General features: G+C 46.8%; 1 protein-coding gene across 3 annotated transcripts in view; it reads right to left on the bottom strand.

The window, feature by feature from the left end:
- LOC147722556 (serpin B10-like) overlaps positions 1-20,411 on the bottom strand; it is a 206,064-nt gene that overhangs the window by 36,359 nt on the left and 149,294 nt on the right. Inside the window, exon 8 of one of the 3 annotated variants that reach the window (XM_086965092.1) lies at positions 18,922-19,464. The exons of the other annotated variants lie outside the window; for them this stretch is intronic. Coding sequence (XP_086821218.1) covers positions 19,060-19,464 — 405 coding nt within the window. The 3' untranslated portion in view covers positions 18,922-19,059. Of the gene's footprint in view, positions 1-18,921; positions 19,465-20,411 lie in introns of those variants that run through there. 3 annotated transcript variants of the gene reach the window in all.

Genomic DNA, 20,411 nt, shown 5'->3' on the forward strand with positions numbered 1-20,411 from the left:
TGTTAACAGTTTCCACCAAACCCTGGGTTGTTTGCCTGCCCATACTAAGTCCAAAATGTGGGAGCGCAGTTTCTTGAAGAAGTGAACATTCAATGGCATTGGAATATTTGCGAGAAAATATAACAGCTTGGGCAGAATCACCGTTTTTACTATCGCTATGCGACCAATCAAAGGGAGCGGAAGCGATTTCCATTTCTGAACTTTGCACTCGATCCAGTCCACTGCTCTACCATAATTAGCCAACCATATTTCTTGGACAGATCTACATATCCAAATACCCAAATATTTCACCTACCCACTGGCTCATTGAATAGGGAATTCTGTTTCAAATGGAATAGTGGTATCTGCTAGTGACAATATTATGGACTTATTCCAGTTTACTTGAATGCCTGTTAGTCCACCGTAGCGTACCAGTTCCCTCATAACTACCACAAAATTATCCTTGGGATTGGTTAAATACACTATCATGTCATCAGCGTACATTGATATCAGTAACCCTCTGGATGTAAACCCTATGCTTATTTGTGTGTGGTGTTGTCTGAGCCGAGCCGCCAGTGGTTCTGTCACGATTGCAAACAGCAGTGGTGATAGAGGACACCCCTGTCGCGTCCCTCTTGTAATGTGAAAAGGCTCAGATAGATGCCCGTTTATTCTGACTCTAGCTACCGGATTTGTGTAAAGCAGCTGTATTTGTTGGATAAATAGCGGGCTAAGCCCCATACGATTCAGCAAGGTGAACATGAACTTCCATTCTGAAGAGTCAAAGGCCTTTGTGGCGTCTAACATTGCGGTAGTTGTCTGCACATGAGGTGCCAAGTAGTGGAGTATTCCAAAGATCGTTCTTAAATTGTAGGCAGTCGAACGTCCCGGTATAAAACCAGACTGGTCCTGCAAGGCTATTTGTGGGAGAATCTGTTTGCAGCCTATTTGCTATAAGTTTGGCATAAATGTTAGCATCTAAATTAATGAGAGAAAGTGGGTGATACGAGTCCGGCATAGTGGGATCTTTGTCTGGTTTTAGCAATGTTATAATGATGGCCTCACGAAGGGTGGGAGGAAGAATTCCCGTTTCCAGAGCTTCCAGATACATCTGTAACAGGCGGGGAGCAAGTATGTCCGCATACTCCTTGTAGAAGGCCGCCGTAAGCCCGTCTGCACCCGACGCCTTTCCAGCCGGCATGCTGCTTATGACCTGTCTGACGTCTTCTACAGTTATGGGAAGATCCATATATTGACGTGCCCCATCGTTAATCCAGGCCAGGGCCAACGTATCGAGGTCTTCAACTACTTCATCAAGCGAGGGATTAGATTTGGAAGTGTATAATACTTCATAGTAGCGGGCCATTGTATTTAAAATTTTTGATGGTGTTCTGACTGTCTCACCCGCCTCAGTCTGTATTTCAGTGACATAGTCTGCTCCCCTAGGTGGTCTAAGTAAACCTGCCAGTATTTTCCCTGCTCGCTCTCCCTCACCATACCGCCGCGCCTGAGCATATTTGTGGGAATATTTCGTCTCCCTCTCTCCTTCCGCCTGAAATTGGGTCAATTTAGCCCTGATCTGCGCCGCCTTAGCAGAAGAAGGGAATTGCATCTGTGCTCTTTCCAATGCACTAATTTCACGCTCGAGCCTCTACAACGTGTTTCGGATATCTCTGAGGACTCCTGTTTTACGTGTCATACAATCACCCCTTATAACTACCTTAAACGCTTCCCATAGTGACTGCACCGACCCTTCATTCAACGAAAAGTAGTCTTCTATTTTCACCCTCAATTCTTCTCGAAATACCTGATCTAAGAGCGCCTCTGACTGGAACCTCCAGCTGAATGGTGTGACGTAAGGACCCGGCACCTTACAGGTCAAGTGCACCGGTGCATGATCAGAAAGAGTATATGGATGGTGTGTGGCCTTTGTCACCCAAGGGTGTGCGTCCTTTGTGACCAACCAAAAGTCAAGCCGTGACCATGAATTATGATGATGCGTTACACATGTACCCTCTCTAAGTGTTGGGTATAACGCCCTCCAGGAGTCTACCATTATGAAGGTCAGCAATTATGTAATGTAATGTTGCCGCCTTCGGGTGATGTTCACGCTGTGCCCCTTGCCTGTCTGCAGTATCCGAGAGAACCACGTTAAAATCCCCACCCCAAATGAACGTTATGTTATTCATGGCTTGTATCTTTTGCCAAATGCTCTGGAAGAATTCTGGGGAGTCTGTATTTGGGCCATATGTGTTTATTATCACCGTAGGTGTGTTATATAATGTACCTTGTAAGAGGATGTACCTTCCTTCTCTGTCCACAATTGTAGTATGCGAACGCCATTGTATGCCTTTGCGTATCAGTACAGCCATTCCCCTGGAATAAGTGGAGTAACCTGCTTCCACCACCTCCCCCCATCTGTGATTTCTAAGCAAGCCTGTAGATTTCCTCCTCAGGTGTGTCTCCTGCAAGAGACAAATATCAACCCCTTGTCTTGAGAGATAAGAGTGGACCAGCCTCGCCTTTCTACGGTCATTTAGACCTCACATGTTCCATGTTAAATATGTCAAGTGTGTCATGATAGCCTTTGGTCACTCATATGCACTCAGCCTCTAGATGACCCAGAGCCATGTAGGATGTACACGTGGCATAATGCAAAAATGTTACGAGCTATACTCATAATGCCCTGATGTAAACAATCACTCACGCGCAATCCAGTGTGCGAGAACCACGCTTATCCATATACATATTGCGCACATGTTCCGGCAGGTTCCCTGAATTAAACTCCCCCCCTTCCCTCCCACACCAACCCCCCAATCAGGTTGTGAAAGATCCATCCCACCATCCCATAACTGTAAATATAAACTCCACAACATTTAACTTAGGGAATACATCCCATGGGGGACGTGGGTCCACCGGCATTCCTCCCCTTCACTCATAGCAGGGTGGTTGAGCCACTGTCTAGCCACCACAAACCATTTTGCCTGCATATTTACAAAATTTTTAGGGGCTATTTCAGAGGTATTCAGTATACGTTGTCCTCAATCATAGCTTTTTCAGAAACATAAATTGCAGTACTGTGCAAACCATTAGAAACTGACATCACAATATAGCAAACTGGGCGACTTATCTGCCTATCTGGCTGAGATGGACTCAGTCTTCAGTCATTGTCGCTCATGTTGTTCGTAACTTGGGAGTCACTTGTCGTCCCACTTTTCTTTTGGTCCTTCACCATTTGCTTCGCATAAGCTAAAGCCGCTTTGGCGTCCGTAAAAAAGGTGGGTTTTCCATGTCCCTGGACTCACAACTTTGCAGGATATATCAATGAATACCATGTGCCTAATTGTTGAAATATCTTCTTAGCCGGCAAAAATTCCCTACGTGCCGCGTGGACTTGCAACGTGAAGTCTGGGTACAGTGCAATTGCATTTCCCTTGTACTGTATGTCGCCTTTCTCCCGTGCCAGTCTAAGGCTCATGTCACGGTCGCTATAGTTAAGTAGTCTTGCTATTATGGACCTCAGTGGCGCAGTCTAGGACCCAGCAATCTATGCGCTCTTTCTATTAAAAACATGGCGGAAAGATCTGCACCAAAAAGATCAGTCATCTTTGTGTCAATGTATTTCTCCTTGTTCTGGATATTTGATGTTTCAGCTACTCCCGTGATTCTTATGTAGTTCCCTACTCGATCTGGCTTCAAAATCCTCGTTCTTCTGCTGTATTGCGTGCAATACTCCTTCTAGGCCACATCGTTTTTTATCCAAATCTGTTTGTCCTTCTTCAGTCTCAGTTACCCTAGTTTCCAACACAGTTAGACGTCCTTCTTGTTTTTCGACCCTGTGCGTAATCCTGTCCATTCGTTCGGCCAGGGAATCCATCTTGGAGTCTAAACCCTGAAGACTGGACTTCAATTCCTTGAACATGGACCTGATATCTTCTTCCGGTGGCGTAGAGGCTGTGCTTTCACCGGCGGTGCTCTGTTGGCTAGATTCATCCTCCGTAGACTTGCTAGATTTTTTATCGAATGTGATCCAGGGCTGTCTCGTATTTGGTTTGCCAATTTTGACTCGCCTCTGGCAACGTAGGGTGTCCAGTGCTAATATGTATGGCTCATTCAGTATAAAGCTACTATTCCAGGGACAGATGGGTAGCCGGGTATTGTTCACAAACTAGTTGTGCGTGTTATTGCTTCCACAGACTCGCTTAAACACCTTGCACCATGCTCCCAAAGGTAGATTGCGTTGGGGGAAGGGCACTCAGCAACGCTCCAATGTCAGCAAGTGTTTTCCTCTCCGCCCCTTCCAGTGACTACTTCACTACTCTGTGCCCCTTCAGTTGACATAAAGCGTTCACGTACAGTCACAGGTACACTGCATACACCACCAGAACGTGCAAATCAGTGAGACAGGGCAGCCTAGTTTTGCATGTTCTGTGTCCCAAACATCCCTGTCTTCCGTTCATTTTGTGCCAGGACTGTCCCTTTTGATAGGTTAGCTAATCCGCAGGCAATGACAGCAGCCATGCAGCAGCATCATCTCCAATCGCCTTGAACCGCCCGAGCAGCTTGCCACACCTCACCTCACAGTGCGTAGTCACCGCTGGCTTCCCCAATATAATCCAAAGCAGCTCTTCTATCTTCGCCATAATACCATTTCGTTTCTGCACCGTGGTGTACTCTGGGCCGTGGGCCGCCGTCACTTCGAACAGCACTTCACCATTCACTCCCCAGCACTGCTGACGGCCAGCCCTCTGACCTGCATGCAATGTTTTTGGAAGCGTTTGCCTTCTGTCACATGTACCCAAGGGCTGCAGACACTTAAAAAAAGACTACCACCGGTGTTTTTAGTGTTCTGTCGGGGCCACGCGCATCTTGGGCATCTCCGGATTAACCTACAAAATGGTGGCTTTGTCTGTAGACTTCACCACCGCTGAGCTCCAGCACGGCGCCGCAGCATTCTCCTCTCCTTCGGCACCTCAGCGCTCACAACTACTTATGCCTCCACCAATGCATCGGTTGGGAAATGCCATCCACAGAGGGGCTGCGAACCTCCGCCCACTCTGTACTCGGGTCACCGCTTTGCCGTTCTGCCGTCTGCTTCCCGCTGTGCCATACAGACATACGCACGTAAACTCATCCTCCACAATCAATTGCAGCTTATTGGCTCAGAAGCTGGGTATATTCCGCTCTCCGCAGCTTTGGTTCTCCCGATTGCGCCGCTATGTCCGCCTCCGCTCCGCTCCACTCCGCTCTACTCGCGTGTGCATCAGCCCACCGGCGTGGTAGTCACGAGAGACCCCTGCTCCTAGTGTTGGCAGTGTCCGTAGGCCGCCAGCCTCGCTCGCCTCTCCTAGCTTCGCTCCGTTCCGCTGTTCAGTCCCTCTTGTCGCCGCAACTTTCACAGGGCGATTTCTTCCTTCAGGCATGCGGTTTGGGCATTTTTTGATGGAGCTATTTTGGATTAATTGGGCTTGACTGGCGGAGCCGCACGAGCAGGCGGCCATTTCACAGCACAGCGAAGCCACGCCCCCTGGCACATAAGTTAAAGACAGCCTACGTGACCTAAATTTGCTTTGTCCGTACCATCAATTCAATTAATCGAGGATACTGCATTTTTGACACTCAGATTAAAGCATTACTTAGTAACAGACTATGATTAAATTCATATTGCCAAGTCATATTTTGATTCAGAAGATTTACAAAATTTGCAGGAATACAATTTAGATTTCCTATTAATTTTTCGTCTATCTCAGATTTGATAATAAAGTCCCCCACAATCAGATTTGATTTAGACAGAGGGAGGGAAAAGCATAACTTAAGCTAGTAACACATACTTTTTGTCAGCAGCAACATGACCAAATTCGAACAGAAGCTAATCATGTGGAGGCACCTTTTTCAGCTATTCAGTTGGAGTGGCCTCTAAATTCTAATAGGGCCATTGACAACAGTTACCCGCTCCTCTGGAATTATTAGTTTTCTACTTTCACACTGGGATGCCGGTTGCTGAAAACAGACAACCTTTCAAAATGAAAGATGAGGAAAAATGAGGAATTACATGAGGACTTGGTACCGGAATCCCCAAGTCTTCTTCAATTCCCCATTTCCTGGTGGACCCTTTTTATCCACTTTATAATACATGGGATTCTGTAATCCCAGTATTAACGACAGTCTCTAATTTCTTTAGAATCGGCGACTTGTGATGCACCCAGTTGCTGATTATGAAAAAAAGACGTCAGTCCTCTAATACTGTAAGTTATTACAGACAAGTTCTGACGTCACAGTGCCTGCTGCCAGTCCAGGTGAAAGGCAGGTTGGGTCACGGAGCATATCTGAAGCAGCTGTTTAAAGCAACGAAAACGGAACATCTGCTCTGTTATATTAGCTTACAATGGCAAGCAGAGGGAATATGTTTATTTTTTACACTCCTTAGAAAAAAGCCAGAATCTCCCTGCATGTTTCTACATATTCCGAGCTCCTGCAGCTTTATTTTTATTTAAAACAAAATACTTCTATTTAATTGTTTCTAATATCTGTTTGCAAAAATATTCAACAGGTTTTAGATACGCTTAATTTTGCACTAGAGGTTTTATTTTCATTCTTCATGTTTGCAAACATGCTCGCTCTTTTATAAAAGAGTTATGCACCAATGTTTTTAGGGGTTTGTGGAAAAGGTGATGGTGTGACCATGTATTATATGGGATAAAGTGCATCCTAGTGTACATGATAAGGATATTGCAAGTCACATCAGAGCTCCATAACCTTATAAAGGAACTCAGCCTTCTGCCTCATTCCTCTATATTGTTATGGACTTCCTCGTTGACTTGCAATATGCTCTCTTCTTCACATCATGGCTGCTTTTTTTGTATCTGATTTGCTCTCCTTTTCTTCTACTTAACTCCGTCTTATCTCTTTCCTCTCCTGTTGTTTCTTTCTCCTCTTTACTCCTGCTCTCTCACTCATCCATAACACTGCTGCTGCCTGTGACCCCTGTCGTCAGCCTGTACATGTCCCTGCTATTTTGAACTCTACATTTTCCTGTTGTCATTCCTAAAGAAGTGCAAGATGGCATATTTTACTTTCTGACCTACACCGAATGCAAAAACAAAATGTACACCAAATGAAAATGCTTTTTTGCATATATTTATTAGTGCAGTATTACTGGGTTTATTGCGGAACAGAGGGCTGCTCGAGCACAGCAGGTAATGTCACTGCTAGTGCTGCCTGTAATTAGTAGGTTCAGGGATGGCGACAGCATTTGCATCCACTGCTCAGCTTGCTGTGACCCTGCATGCTACAGCACAGGCATTGTCCTCAACCGTAATGCTGACAATGCTGGTATGTATGGCTGTGGTGCCTACTGGACACACACACGCTCAGCAATTACCATGCTGGGGTGCAGCGCACAGATTCTACAAGTGACGCCATAGTGCACAAAAGTTGTGTTGGTTAGCAGCAATGCAGGGCTGCAGGATATGCTACTCTGGCCTACGCAGCAAGTGGAAAGTCCACACTTACTTTCATTTATTCTTCCTCAAGAACCCTAACTCCCAAGTTCCAAATGCTCTCTTGCAGCTTCCTTGCCTCAACTCCGTGGGAAACCACGTTTACAACACAACTTTTACAACGCACTACCATTACAACTAAACTTTTACAACGCAACATCCATTACAAAGCATGCCATTACAACGTAACCATTACAACACATGACACTACAACGCATACCACTACAACGCATGTCATTACAACGCAGTCATTACAACACATACCATTGCAACGCATACCATCACAAGGCATAGTACCCTTACACTATTCAACACTTACTCTACTGTTGCACACCCTGGAGTTAGAATAGTAATTTTAACCCCTACACTATCCAACACTTACCCTATTATCCAATGGAAGGCTTAGGCTCAGGCAGTGCAGCAGACTAGGGGAATAGAATGCCCGGTAACTCACCGGTAATATTCATTACTCCGAGTCCTGGTCTCCCCGTCCCATTCCTTAACAATGAGCAGCTAGTCTGCTCCACAGAATCCTATTACCTAGCTGAGCTTTTGCACTTCCCCCAACATGGTGTCACTATCACGTGGCAATAAAGGGGGAAGTGCCGGAGAGAAACATCCCGAGAATACCAAAGAAAACGATCCCAGAAAGCGAAACAATCACCCAAAGAAACAATGCAACCCAGAGAGGGAAGGAGGAAAGGGCTCTGGAATGGGACAGGGAGACCAGGACTCGGAGTAATGAATATTACCGGTGAGTAAGCGGGCATTACCTCCTCGTCCTGTCTCCCCGTCCCATTCCTTAACAGTGAGCCCATACCCAAGCAACCAAGCAAACAGTGATTGTAAGAAAAAATAGACCAAAAAGTGCAAGAAAACAGGTCCATTTAATCAACAGAAAACAGTACATATTACAAACCATGTACCGCAGACAGGACATGAGCGCCAAAAGCAGCAGAGGCCGCCATCCCCAACTGAAAGCGATAATGTGAAACAAACGTATGGGGAACAGCCCAAGTGGCAGCATTACAAATGTCCCTCACAGAGGCCCCTTGAACATGGCCCAGGAGGAGGAAACGCCCCTGGTCGACCTACCCTGAACAGAAGAAGGGAGAGGACAGTGGGCAGAATCATAAGCAGAAACCACAGCACCCTTGACCCAACGAGACAAGGTGGACAAAGAAGGATGAAGACCCAGCCCAGAGAGGCCATAGGTGACAAACAAGGAATCAACCTTACGTAACCAGAGGTCCGCTCCAAGTAGATGCGGAAAGCCCTCAGCACATCCAACGAATGGAGGACCACCTCCTCAGGAGAGGCAGGATCTGGAAAGAAGACCGGGAGAATAATATTCTCCTGACAGTGAAAAGAAGACAACACCTTAGGCAGAAAAAACTGACTGGGACGGAGAATGACCTTATCAGCGCAAAAGCGCAAAAAGGGGAGAGAAGCCATTAAAAGCTCCAATCTCACCAACCCTCCGCCGAGAAGTAATGGCCACCAGGAAAAGAACTTTAGCAGAGAGGTACTTCAGGGCCACTGAGTCCAAGGGCTCAAAAGGGGGGCCCGTCAAGGCCGGGAAAACCAAGGGAAGATCCCAAGCAAGGACAGGAGAGTGAGAAACAGGATGTTGAAGCAAAAAACTCTGCAGAAGGCGAGCCACCAACTGGGAGACAGAGGACACAGAGGAACACTGAAAGGCAAGAATGGCAGCCCACTGTGCTCGCAGGGAAGAAACCGCAAGCCCCAAGACGAAACCATCCCTCAAGAAGTCCAACACCCTCACAGCCTCACAGGAGGCAGAAGAGAGACCCTCCCCAAGACACCAGGAGGAGAAATTCTTCCAATGACGGGCATAGGACTTCAAGGTGGAAGGGCGCCGACACAACTGGATACACCGGCCAACTTCCACAGAGCAACTGACCCAGCAAACTCCACCTCTCAATTACCAAACCCCCAGCCGGAGGCTGCGCAGGGAGGCAATCCCGAGAAGAGGAGCCTGCAGAGGGGAGGGACACAGGGGAAACCTCCAATGGGGGCAAACAGACAAGGTCAGCAGCAGGGGAAACCAAGACTGACAAGACCACTCCGGCAATACCAGGTGAACTTCTGCCCGGTCCAACCGAACCTTCTGGAGGAACCGCAGAATCAAGGCAAACGGAGGGACGTATTCCAGAGAGGCAGGATCCCAGTGCGACAGGACATGATGTAGCAGGGGATACAGATGCAGCCTGGCCCAAGGAACGAGATGCAAAGTGGACGCCATTTCCCCCTGACTCCGCAACCAGAGTGGGTGGACACCTGGGACTGGGACAGAAGCCATGAAAGGTGACGAAACAAAGTCAACTGGCGCTCCAGGGAGAGGAACACCATGCCCAGATCCATGCAGAAGAGAGCCCCCAGGAACTTCAGGGACTGGGAGGGCACCAGGGAGGAATTCCTGTGGTTGATGAGGAACCAAAAATAATCCAGGAGAAGACACACCTGGTCCACATCCGACAGAGCCTGAGAAAAAGAAGGAGAAACAATCAACCAGTCATCCAGATAGGGAAACACCTGTAGCCCCCTGGAATGAAGAATACCCACCAGAAGGGCCACGTGCTTGGTGAAAATTCTGGGCGCCGAGGAAAGGCCAAAGGGGAGCACCCGGAACTGGTAGTGACGGGAACCCACAGCAAACCGGAGAAACTTCTGGTCCGCCGGATGGACAGGAACATGCAGATACGCATCCATCAGATCCAGGGACGCCAGGAAGCCCCCTGGAAGCACCAGAGGCAGGATTGACTGCATAGTTACCATCTAGAACGGACGATGGAGAACGAAGCGATTGACCCGCTTCAGATCCAAAACAGGACGCAGATCCGAAGTATCCTTCTTGAAGACCAGAAAGAGAATTGAAAAGCAACCCTCGCCCCTTTCCAGATGAGGAACCTCCACAACAGCCTTCTTCTCCAATAGAAGCTGGACACCCACCAACAACGCCTCCCCCTGCAGAGGAAGACGGGGCAGGGGAGTCAGAAGGAAGACCGGAGGAGGAGTGGAAAACACTATCCGGCAACCCTCCGACACAGTCTGAACCGCCCAGACATCTGGAACTGACAACCACTGGGACAGGAAGGACTGGAGGCGACCACCAACTGGCAAAGGCAGATAGTCATTAGGAAGAGGAGGAAGCGGTGGCAGCAACACCGGCAGGGGCCCGGGACTGGGCATCTCCAGGGGTCCCCCAGCCACGACCCCTGCCTTGAAAGAGCTGCGAAGTGCCCCGAGGAGGAGGCCCGAAGGCGCGACTGTAGCCAAAACCACGTTACAAAAAAGAAAAGGGAACACTTACATGAAAGTAGAACCACAGTACAGCTAGGCACCAAGGACTGCAACACAGAAAAAAAAGAATAGGATGTTTCTCTCCGGCACTTCCCCCTTTATTGTCACTTGATAGTGACGGCATGGTGGGGGAAGTGCAAAAGCTCAGCTAGGTAATAGGTTTCTGTGGAGCAGATTAGATGCTCACTGTTAAGGAATGGGACGGGGAGACAGGACGAGGAGGTAATGCAAGCCATAATTTGTCGATGACTTCTTTGATGTGTGATCAGCGTGATGACACCATCACTAACGTGGTGATACACAATCATGCCTGCCTGGATAGGTGTATGCTTGCCTGTCTATGAACATTTACCAGCCAGTCACCCTGCAAGGTATGTTATTCATTTTATTTTGAATTTGAACAATTAATATTGAGACCACCACCTGCAGGGTCAGAAATTGTAGCCCGACCCCGTAAAAGAAGTGCCGGTACTAAGCACCTGAAAGCACCTGCTCCAATTAAGCACTGGGTAAAAGACATTGTAATTTACAGCACCAGTAGCTCTAATTCTAAAGGAAATACCAAGGGTATAAAGCAAAGAAAATGTTTACCATCTAAGAATAAATATATATTTTTTTAAAGTATGGGAACTAATTATGTGTGTAGAATGAATAAAAGGCAAAAAAAGCAAGAAAAAACTCTTGTCTATCATTTCAAATCTACTAAATCACCATTGCACTGTACACCACTATAGTCTATACCATTGCACAATACACCTCTATACGGTATGCCATTACACTCTAAAACACTTAACACAGCACAACTGTATGCCACCACAATGCACACTAATGCACTAAATAATAATCTACTCCACAACACTGCACAGTACAACACTCAAAACTAAAAAGCTCCACTCTCTACCACTTAATTTAACCACTTAACTAGGTCAATACAATTTGCACAACACTACTATATGTCAATAGAATATATACAATACTACTATACACCACTAAACTCTGCACTACTTCGCTCTACTATAAACAACGCTACAGCCTATGTACCAATATACTTACAACACTAAAATCTACAGCTCACCACTGCACTTTTACCTTCACCTTTACCACGTAACATTACACTACTTTATTCTATACTACAGCACTCAATACTAAATAGCATTTCACTATTACCCACTTAAATATATACAGCTGCAATATACAACATTACAATATAAGCCACTACACTCAACACCACAACACACTACACTCTATACCACTCTACTCTACATCCCTCCACTGAAACTATTGCTCTTTATTTACTAAAATAAATACACTCTACCCCGCTATACCTATGCTAACTACTTTATACCACTACACTTTACATCAACTTACACTACAACATTATTCTATATGCCACTGCAACATACGTCACTAAACACCATTGCACTCAAAATCACTACACTCTACACCAATTCACCATACTCTAAAACAATATACTGTACATTTCTACACTCTATACCATTATAAAACATATACCTCCATGCCACTATACTATACACTATGTCACTCTATCCCTCTACAAACTATGCCAGGCCACTGCTGTGTAAAACTGCACTCTATACCGATAAACTCAACATCACTTTACTAAAAACTAATTTACCCTACACCACCTACAACTACTTTGTCACACTGAACTTTACACCCCTTTAAAAAAAAAGACATTTTAATATTTACAGCACATTGTACATGATACATCAATCTATAACATTACACTACATCTCACCTGACTTGAAAGCCCTTAACTGGCTACCTTTTGAAGCAAGAATTCAACTAAAAATTGCATGTATAACTCACAAAGCTCTGCACTTCAACACCCCAAGTTATCTTGACAATAGGAAACAATAGCACCCTTCTGATAAAACCACAGCTTTTCGTAGGGAAGAAAACCTACAGCAGAGCTTTCTCTGGCATCGTCCCCAGAATCTGGAAATCTCTACCCCCTGAAATAAGATTGACCCCTCCACTTCCTTCTTTAAGAAAAAAGTCAAACTTTTATTTATGAACACATTTCTTGAAAAGATCATCAGACCTCTGCTTCATGAGCTTCTTTTTCCCTTATCCTGTATGTACATTTACTATGCTTAATGATTTGTATGTCTTTAGCTCATTTACTTGTAAAGCGCTCTGATACCTGCAAAGGTCACAATCGCACTATATAAAATGTTTTAAATAAATATCACTACACTTTAACAAACTACACTACATACTACTCTATTTTACTCTACCGTACTCCTCTCTGCACCACTATACATAATACCATTAAGCAACACATTACTATTAAGCATGAGCGAATTTTGCGGATCTCGCGTTCGCGAATTTTGCGGATTTGCGGATTCGCAATCCGCAAAATCCGCGAATTCCCGCGAATTTGCGGATTTTTTTTTTTTTGTGTTCGCCCGTGTTTCTGCCAGTTCGCGAGGGTTTTGTACACTTTCGCAAATTGCGAACTTACCTGTCGGGTCGCAAGTTTCGCGAACTTGTTGTTTCTACGTGTCCAGCCTGTTTGGGACACTCTTCTTCATCACTGCCACTCTCTGTCACCACTGCCACTCTCTGACTACTCATGCCACCCTCTGGCCCACCCATGCCACCCTCTGTTTCATCACCACACCCTCTGGTTGTCCAGTGTACATTATTTTCGGCAAAGCAAAGCACACCTTCCCTGCCTCAAGTGACCTGAATTAATTTGGGGCTGATTAATGTGTCACAGAATATTTTTTTAGCTGGCACCTGCTTCCTTAGTGCGCCCTGATTAGTGATCTTTTGCACTTGCTAAGTGCTTTCATTGTTGCAAAATTAGTTACAACACCTGCCCTGCCCCAACTGACAATAATGAATTAGGGGCTGATTAATGGATTTTAACTTCCAGCCTGGCTCCTGCTTGTCTCCCTTAGCTGTAATTCAGGACCTTTGTGGCATATGTGTAACTATTCTGAGGTTCAGAGCAGGGTCACATAATAGTTTCAACTGGCAACTGAACTCTGGAGGGGCCCCTCAGGAAGCACTACAGGAAATGGCTACTAATGATGAGCCTGAACTTTTGAACCTGGTAAGTAGTTACTTTCAGTTTTGCTAAGATCGTATTTCTGCAATTTTGCACTTATTCGCGGGGCGCGAACTCACGCGAACTCACGCGAACAGTGCGAGCAGTGCGAGCAAAATCCGCTGCCCGCGGATTTGCGGATTTTGCGGGAGATTCGCAAATCTCGCGGATTGCGGATTTCCCGAAAATCCGCAAAATCCGCGAGCGGAACGGATTTTTCGCCCATGCCTAATTACTATACAAAAACACACTCTAAACTCTATTCTAGATAACTACACTATATACCACTACATTATTGAACTCAACACCTCTAAACTCTACAGTACTATACTCTACACCACAATACTGTACCTAACACTACTCCACTCTATAACACTATACCTCACTCCACTCTACACCATCACACTATATACAACTACGATATACTCCATATCACTATAATCTATACCACAGTACTCTATACTACTCTACCTCACTACACAAAAACACCAATACACTCTACACCGCTTTACTCAAAACAAATGCTCACTACACCACTACACTATATACCAATATCACCTCATTTAACCCCTTGGCCGCGGCGGTAATACCGATGCGGCGCTGGGGGGGGTGGGTCACGCGGCGCTACCATGCTTGTGACGTCACGAGCCACTGGCGCGTTGTGCTTATGACGAAGTGATTCCGTCACAGCCCCGCCCGCTCATTAATTCACCCGCGCAGGCGGGGAATTGATGCCGCGTCGGCGGAACGGCCGCGGCATGACGGCACCACTCCGTCATGAGTATACGGCACCCGTATAAAAAAGGAAGGGGAGCCACACGGCCCCCCTCCCAAGGTCAATTTAGACCCTGGGCACCCCATCCCCCGGGGCTAGACCTTTGTTTATATATTTTTTAAACGGGAGGGGTGCCCTGCGGCACCCAACCCCAGGCCGATTTTGGCCCCATAAACCCATTCCCCAAGGCCGGCATTTTTTTAAATGTAATTATTTTTTTCCAACGGAGGGGTATTTATTTATTTTTTAAACTATTGAAGGGGGCCGCGCCATCCGCCTCCTGAGGCCAATTTCGGATCTGGAGACACCATCCCCCAGGGCCAGGCCTTATCCTTTTTTTTTTTTATAAAAATGGGTAGGGGTCCTGCGCCTCCCCCCTACCCGGGCCAATATTGCCCCGAGGATCCCATCCCCCATTGCATGGTAAGATGGTTGGGGACTGCAGGGGGGCTTCAAGGTCCCTGCCGTCTCCCAGCCTCCTGCGGGAGCTGGCATAGCTTTTGAGCAGAAGGACCAGAAAAAATACAGCTCCCTCTGTCTAAAAGCAATTCTGCTCCGCTTCATGGAAGCGAGAGTATTTTTCATGCTCTCGCTTCCATGAAGCTAAGCAGTGTTTGCTATGGCTCCAGCTAAGCCATATCAAACTGCAATGTCCCGGGGGTGGGCACCCCGGGGCATTGCTGGAGCCGGCCCTGGGGGATGGTCGTCCCCTGGGTCATGGAGAGCTCCTGGAGGGGGCTGCGCGGCCCCCCTCCCATCCACTTTGTTGCCTTGGGAGGTGAGGGTCCTCGGGCCCAGGAGTCCGCAACGAAACCCTGTTTTTACTTAATTCGTGCCCCAGAGAGGTGGCGGTACTTAGGGCTGTGGGGGGACCACGTGGTCCCAAGTATTACAATCCATCAGCCACGTGAGGTGGCAGTCCCCGGGGCTGCAGGGGGCACGTGGCCCTCTGCATTTTGATGTATTAGCCGAGGGGAGGTGGCGGTCCCCGAGGCTGCGGGCCGGCATGGCGCCCAAATTATTACTTCAATAGCCCCTGGACCTGGACCACCCAGAGGCCCAATTAAATGAAGCACAGAAGACTGCGCTTCGTTTAAAAATAGAATTTGGTGGGATTCGCGGATCCAACGTGACTTCCTCAGAAAAACATTTACAAAAAATGCTTTTTTGTCCCTGGGTGTTCCCTGTGGGACCCCCTGAACAGGCCTAGGGGGTGAGGGGGTTTCTAGCCTGCCTCCTTTTCTTGTTATTTCATCTTTTTTGGCCTGCAGAAGGCTCTGTAGCGGCACTGCATCCACACAACACTGAAGTGTCGTTGAAGGGTTGCAGATGTCTGATCTTCAGGTAAATTTAGGAGTATTGGGTGTGTGGGCATCAGGAGCCACTCTAGAAAGTGACCATCTCGGTTAGTGGTTGACCACTTCTCCCCCAAAATGGTGGTACTTTGTGCCATGTTTTGTATGGGAGCAATGCATGAAAAAACGCCAAGTATCTATTACTTTTCCTCCTGTTCTCCTGACTTTGTGCCCCTTAATGTGAACTTTGTTTGTAAAAGACCTAGTCCAAGGTCACTTATATACCCTCTTTCATTCTCATTTCATTATTTTCCTACCTTCACCTATCCTCGCCTTTTCTTTCCACCATCTTTCCACCATCTATGTCCTCACTTTCTTCACAACCTTCCCTAACACCTAACCATTATCTTTTTGCATCAGCCTTGCTTCTTAATTGCTCTCCTACCAGTTTATCTTTTAATAATGTGTGTCTATCCAGCCTAACCCATATAAACCATGACTCTATTTGCTACCATTCCTTTCTTCCCCTCTCTGTGAAACACTTGGCCAGAGCAAACACAAGAGAAGGATGAGATAAATCACAGGAGCTACATCCAGAGCAACCACTGGAGTAATCAACTGAACAGTGGGTCAATTAATGAAGGAGTTATTTTGTGTTCATCATCCTCTCAACCTATAATGCATGTCATGAAAGAAAAATAATGTCCCTCATCTCTGCTGACATGCTCCCCAGAGTAAGCATCTATTCAGCATGGAGTACCTCTCTAGCAAGAACAATAATCATGTTTAACTGAACTATTGTACCAGCCAGAAGAATCACAAGGGCTGCAGGTACTTAGGTCAACAGATATCTGGTCAATCAAGGCACCAGATCCTTGGATATTCCCAACATTTAGTTTTACCTTTGGCTTTGTAAGGGCAACAAACAATCCCATATCTGCCACTATAATGACCAGAGGAATCAACACAAACTCCACAACAGTTAAAAGATTGACCTCTAGCCAACTAAGGTGCTAAAACCTATCCTACCCTTCCTATATTGCCTGAATGCCACATACTTTTAGAGTCCACCCTCGCTAAGTCTAGCCCGTTATGGTGGCAGAAACTATGGCCACCACAAAGAGCTCGCCAATGCAGTTTCTGATTATCAAGGCTCAGACTGCACCGAAAATGGTGTCAAGCACAGACAGGACCTCTGCAGAGCACCTAAAACAGCAAATAATCTTGGACATGTAAAGGGGCATGTTTACAACCCTCTATCGCCACAGGAACCTCACTTTTAGTGGTGTTCCTGTGGCGATAAACCCTACGCCTTGATTACAAGGTGGCGTTAGACCACTTAAGGTGGTTTAACTCCGTTTTGTAAATAAGGCCCACTTTCACACCACACATAGGGGCCCATTATGATCGCGGACGGACTTGAGTCCGTCCGCGACCATAGAGGAGGAGGAAACCTCCGCATGGCCTGCGGAGTTCCCTCCTGTCCAATTAGGATGTGACCGCCACCCTGGCGGTCACATCCTCTAGTTTTTACCATTGCGGCGGGTGCGGCTTCAAGCTGCACCCGCCGCAATGGTAAAAATGCATACATTGCTTTAGTATGCAGAAAGCGGCAGGCACCGTGCGATGCCTGCCGATTTCTGCATACAAATGCAGGGGGGTACCATAGGTACCCCCCATGTACACCCCCCACCCTCCCTTCACCCAGGGGGCCCGCAACGGGCCCCCGCAGTGAAGTTCCACATGCTTTTCCACGGCGGAAAACCCGCCGCGGAAAAGCACTTTCTAAAGCCCTTCCTAATATGGCTGGCGGTGTCTGAGAGACACCGCCACCATATTAGAGCTTTTCCGCCACGGTTGTAAGCCAACCGCGGCGGAAAAGCTGCGGACTGAAACCAGGACCCATCAGCCATCCTAATGTGGCGGTGGGTCTTTGGTGGGTCCGCTGAGATCTTTCCGCATCCTCCGGGCGGCGGTGGCTTCCGCCGGCCCGGAGGATGCGGAAAGATCGCAATCGTAATAGGCCCCTTAGCGTGAAAGTGGCGTGCAATGGGTGTTTTGGTGGGCGTTCCACCGCAACACCCATTGATTTTGAAGCTGCCCCCTATTTACAAGGGTGGCATAAATAGGAGGAAGCGCCAACATTAAGACCAGGGAAACCCGATTTTAACATAGCAAACAAGGACAAATGCTTCATTTCTCCTCGTTTTTGCTGTTTCTATGTGTGCTGCACTGTGCAGCACACACAGAAACAGAAAATTGCCATGAATGATTGTTTATGTGCAGGAAGGTGTCACTTGCTGCACATAAACAATAATTTTAGAAATTACGATTTGCAACTTCTTTGTGTGTTGCACAAAGCAGCACACACAGAAGGTACAAATCGGCAATCTGGATTGTTTATGTGCAGGAAAGGGACACCTTCCTACACATAAACAATCATTCCCTCAATGCAGGCACCCTTTCACTATGGTGCAAGGGTGCCTGCATTGGCTCCAGGCAGCTGAATTTAGCGCCAGCACAGGGAGAAACACAGCAGTGCACCATATTATTGTAAATACGGCGCATCCCTGCATTTCTAAAGTTACGAAGCGGGCGCTAGCAAGTTTGGAGCTACCCGCGTTCCTCCACATATGCCCCAAAGAGTCTTAAAATCAGGCAGTGACTGTCTTAAATAAATTGTGTCAATCCTGCTAAATCAGTTACCTTCACCTAAAATCCTAAACTATGCTCCTTCAATTTGCCACTGCAGAATGCTGTGGAACACCTCTGATGAACCAGATGAATATTTCCCTCTGTTCCCACTGTCATTCACTGCATCAGAGTTTCTACGTCATGGGCATGTTTGTGTTTGCAAATAACCACTTGACTAGTATGTTTGAAGCCCAGACTATGGTCGAAGCTCACTGTGCCATTTTGAGTCACCTGGCTGGCTGGTCAAAATAAATTAAGTTTAAAAACATTTCAAGTGATTCAGGGAAATGTCTTTATTTTTAATAATGAGTCACATGAAATTGCTGCACATCTGTATAGGAATATTATGAAATCCTTAACATTTTTAGGGTCAGGAATGAGCGGATATCGCTTGGTAAATTGAACATGCTCACATTATGGGGAGCAGAATCTGCCATTGAAGAGGATGGTGCCGGTCTTGTTATGCCGGATGACGAAGATGAAAGGGTGGTCTGCCTCAAACGAGTCACTGATTGGCGCCATTCTCATTGTCATGACTGCTGCAGTAGCAGCAGCTGCCTCGGTGCCCTTTTCGTTCACCTCCACAAAAGCCTTGTGGAGCACCTTGGACAAAAATAGATTATTGTTTGCAGACATCCCTGAAAAATCAGCGCAGCCCTGGCTGAAGGCTTCACTCATCCCCATGATGCTCAGAGTTTGTTTGAGGTCATAACTTTCTTCCATCTTGAACTTGGGCAGAGAGACTTCAACTGTCATTTTCTCCATATTATCTGACCGGGTCCACTTTGATAAATTTTCGTTAGTTAATCCACTTTCTAGCTGCAATGGTAAATAGAAAAGGAAACCAAAAAGACTGAGTAAAGACAGCAAGTGACTTGGTGAACAATGCTACTCGTTGCAGCAGTATGCCATAAACATGACACTTTGCATTTGTAACCATCCAAAGCACTTAAAGGCCCCCCATTCCTCTTCACTCTACTTGTCTTGGATCAAGACATCACCTGGGATCCTATTACATATGGGGGCAGATTTCAAATCTGCTCTGCTGCAACCTCTTAATCTGGAGTGTAGGGCATATAGAGGGGCTATGTACCTGCTTATAAAAAAATGTGGTGGTCCAAGGGAAGGTGCAAAATCACACCTACACAGGAATAAGGGCAATAAAGAAAGGTAGGGCATCTGCGTACAACTGCACGTTTTGGACCCAGTCTCGGTTTAAAGGGCGTGATGGAATCCCCCTCTAACTGGCTAAGCCTGGAATCCACCCATCTGTGCTGGGATGCCTCATGGATCCCTCCCAACGGGTGCTCTCAGGTGATTGCAATGACAGTGGGGACCACAGTCAGTGTGCCACCTCATATGCGGACCACAGTTAGTGTGTCTCCCGCCAGTCTCTTTGGTCCTGTGTCTGTATCACTAATATTGGGTGGAAGCAAAGCTGTACCCTCATATGCATAATTCAGGGGTCTTTCTGTCCTTTAGAGTGTTGGGGGGAGTGTGCTTCACTAGAGGAACACCATTTAGTGGCTAAGCGTGGGCGTTATGATCACGTGTCCATCTTCTGCAGGGCCTTTCTCAGGGATGCATCGAAGAGGGATGCAGAACATTTGTCACCTAGGAAACATCCATGCACTTCTGCACTTCTCAGATGTCTGATGCACTCTGAGAACACTCTGTCCTAAGTATTTTTCAAGTACTCAACAGGTCAATCATACTCATTCTTTGGAACTGCAGTCCTCCAACCTTCCCTCCCTTACCAGGGGAAC

Source organism: Lissotriton vulgaris, chromosome 4_1 (genome assembly GCF_964263255.1).
Source record: "Lissotriton vulgaris chromosome 4_1, aLisVul1.2, whole genome shotgun sequence".
Classification (NCBI taxonomy): Eukaryota; Metazoa; Chordata; class Amphibia; order Caudata; family Salamandridae; genus Lissotriton; species Lissotriton vulgaris.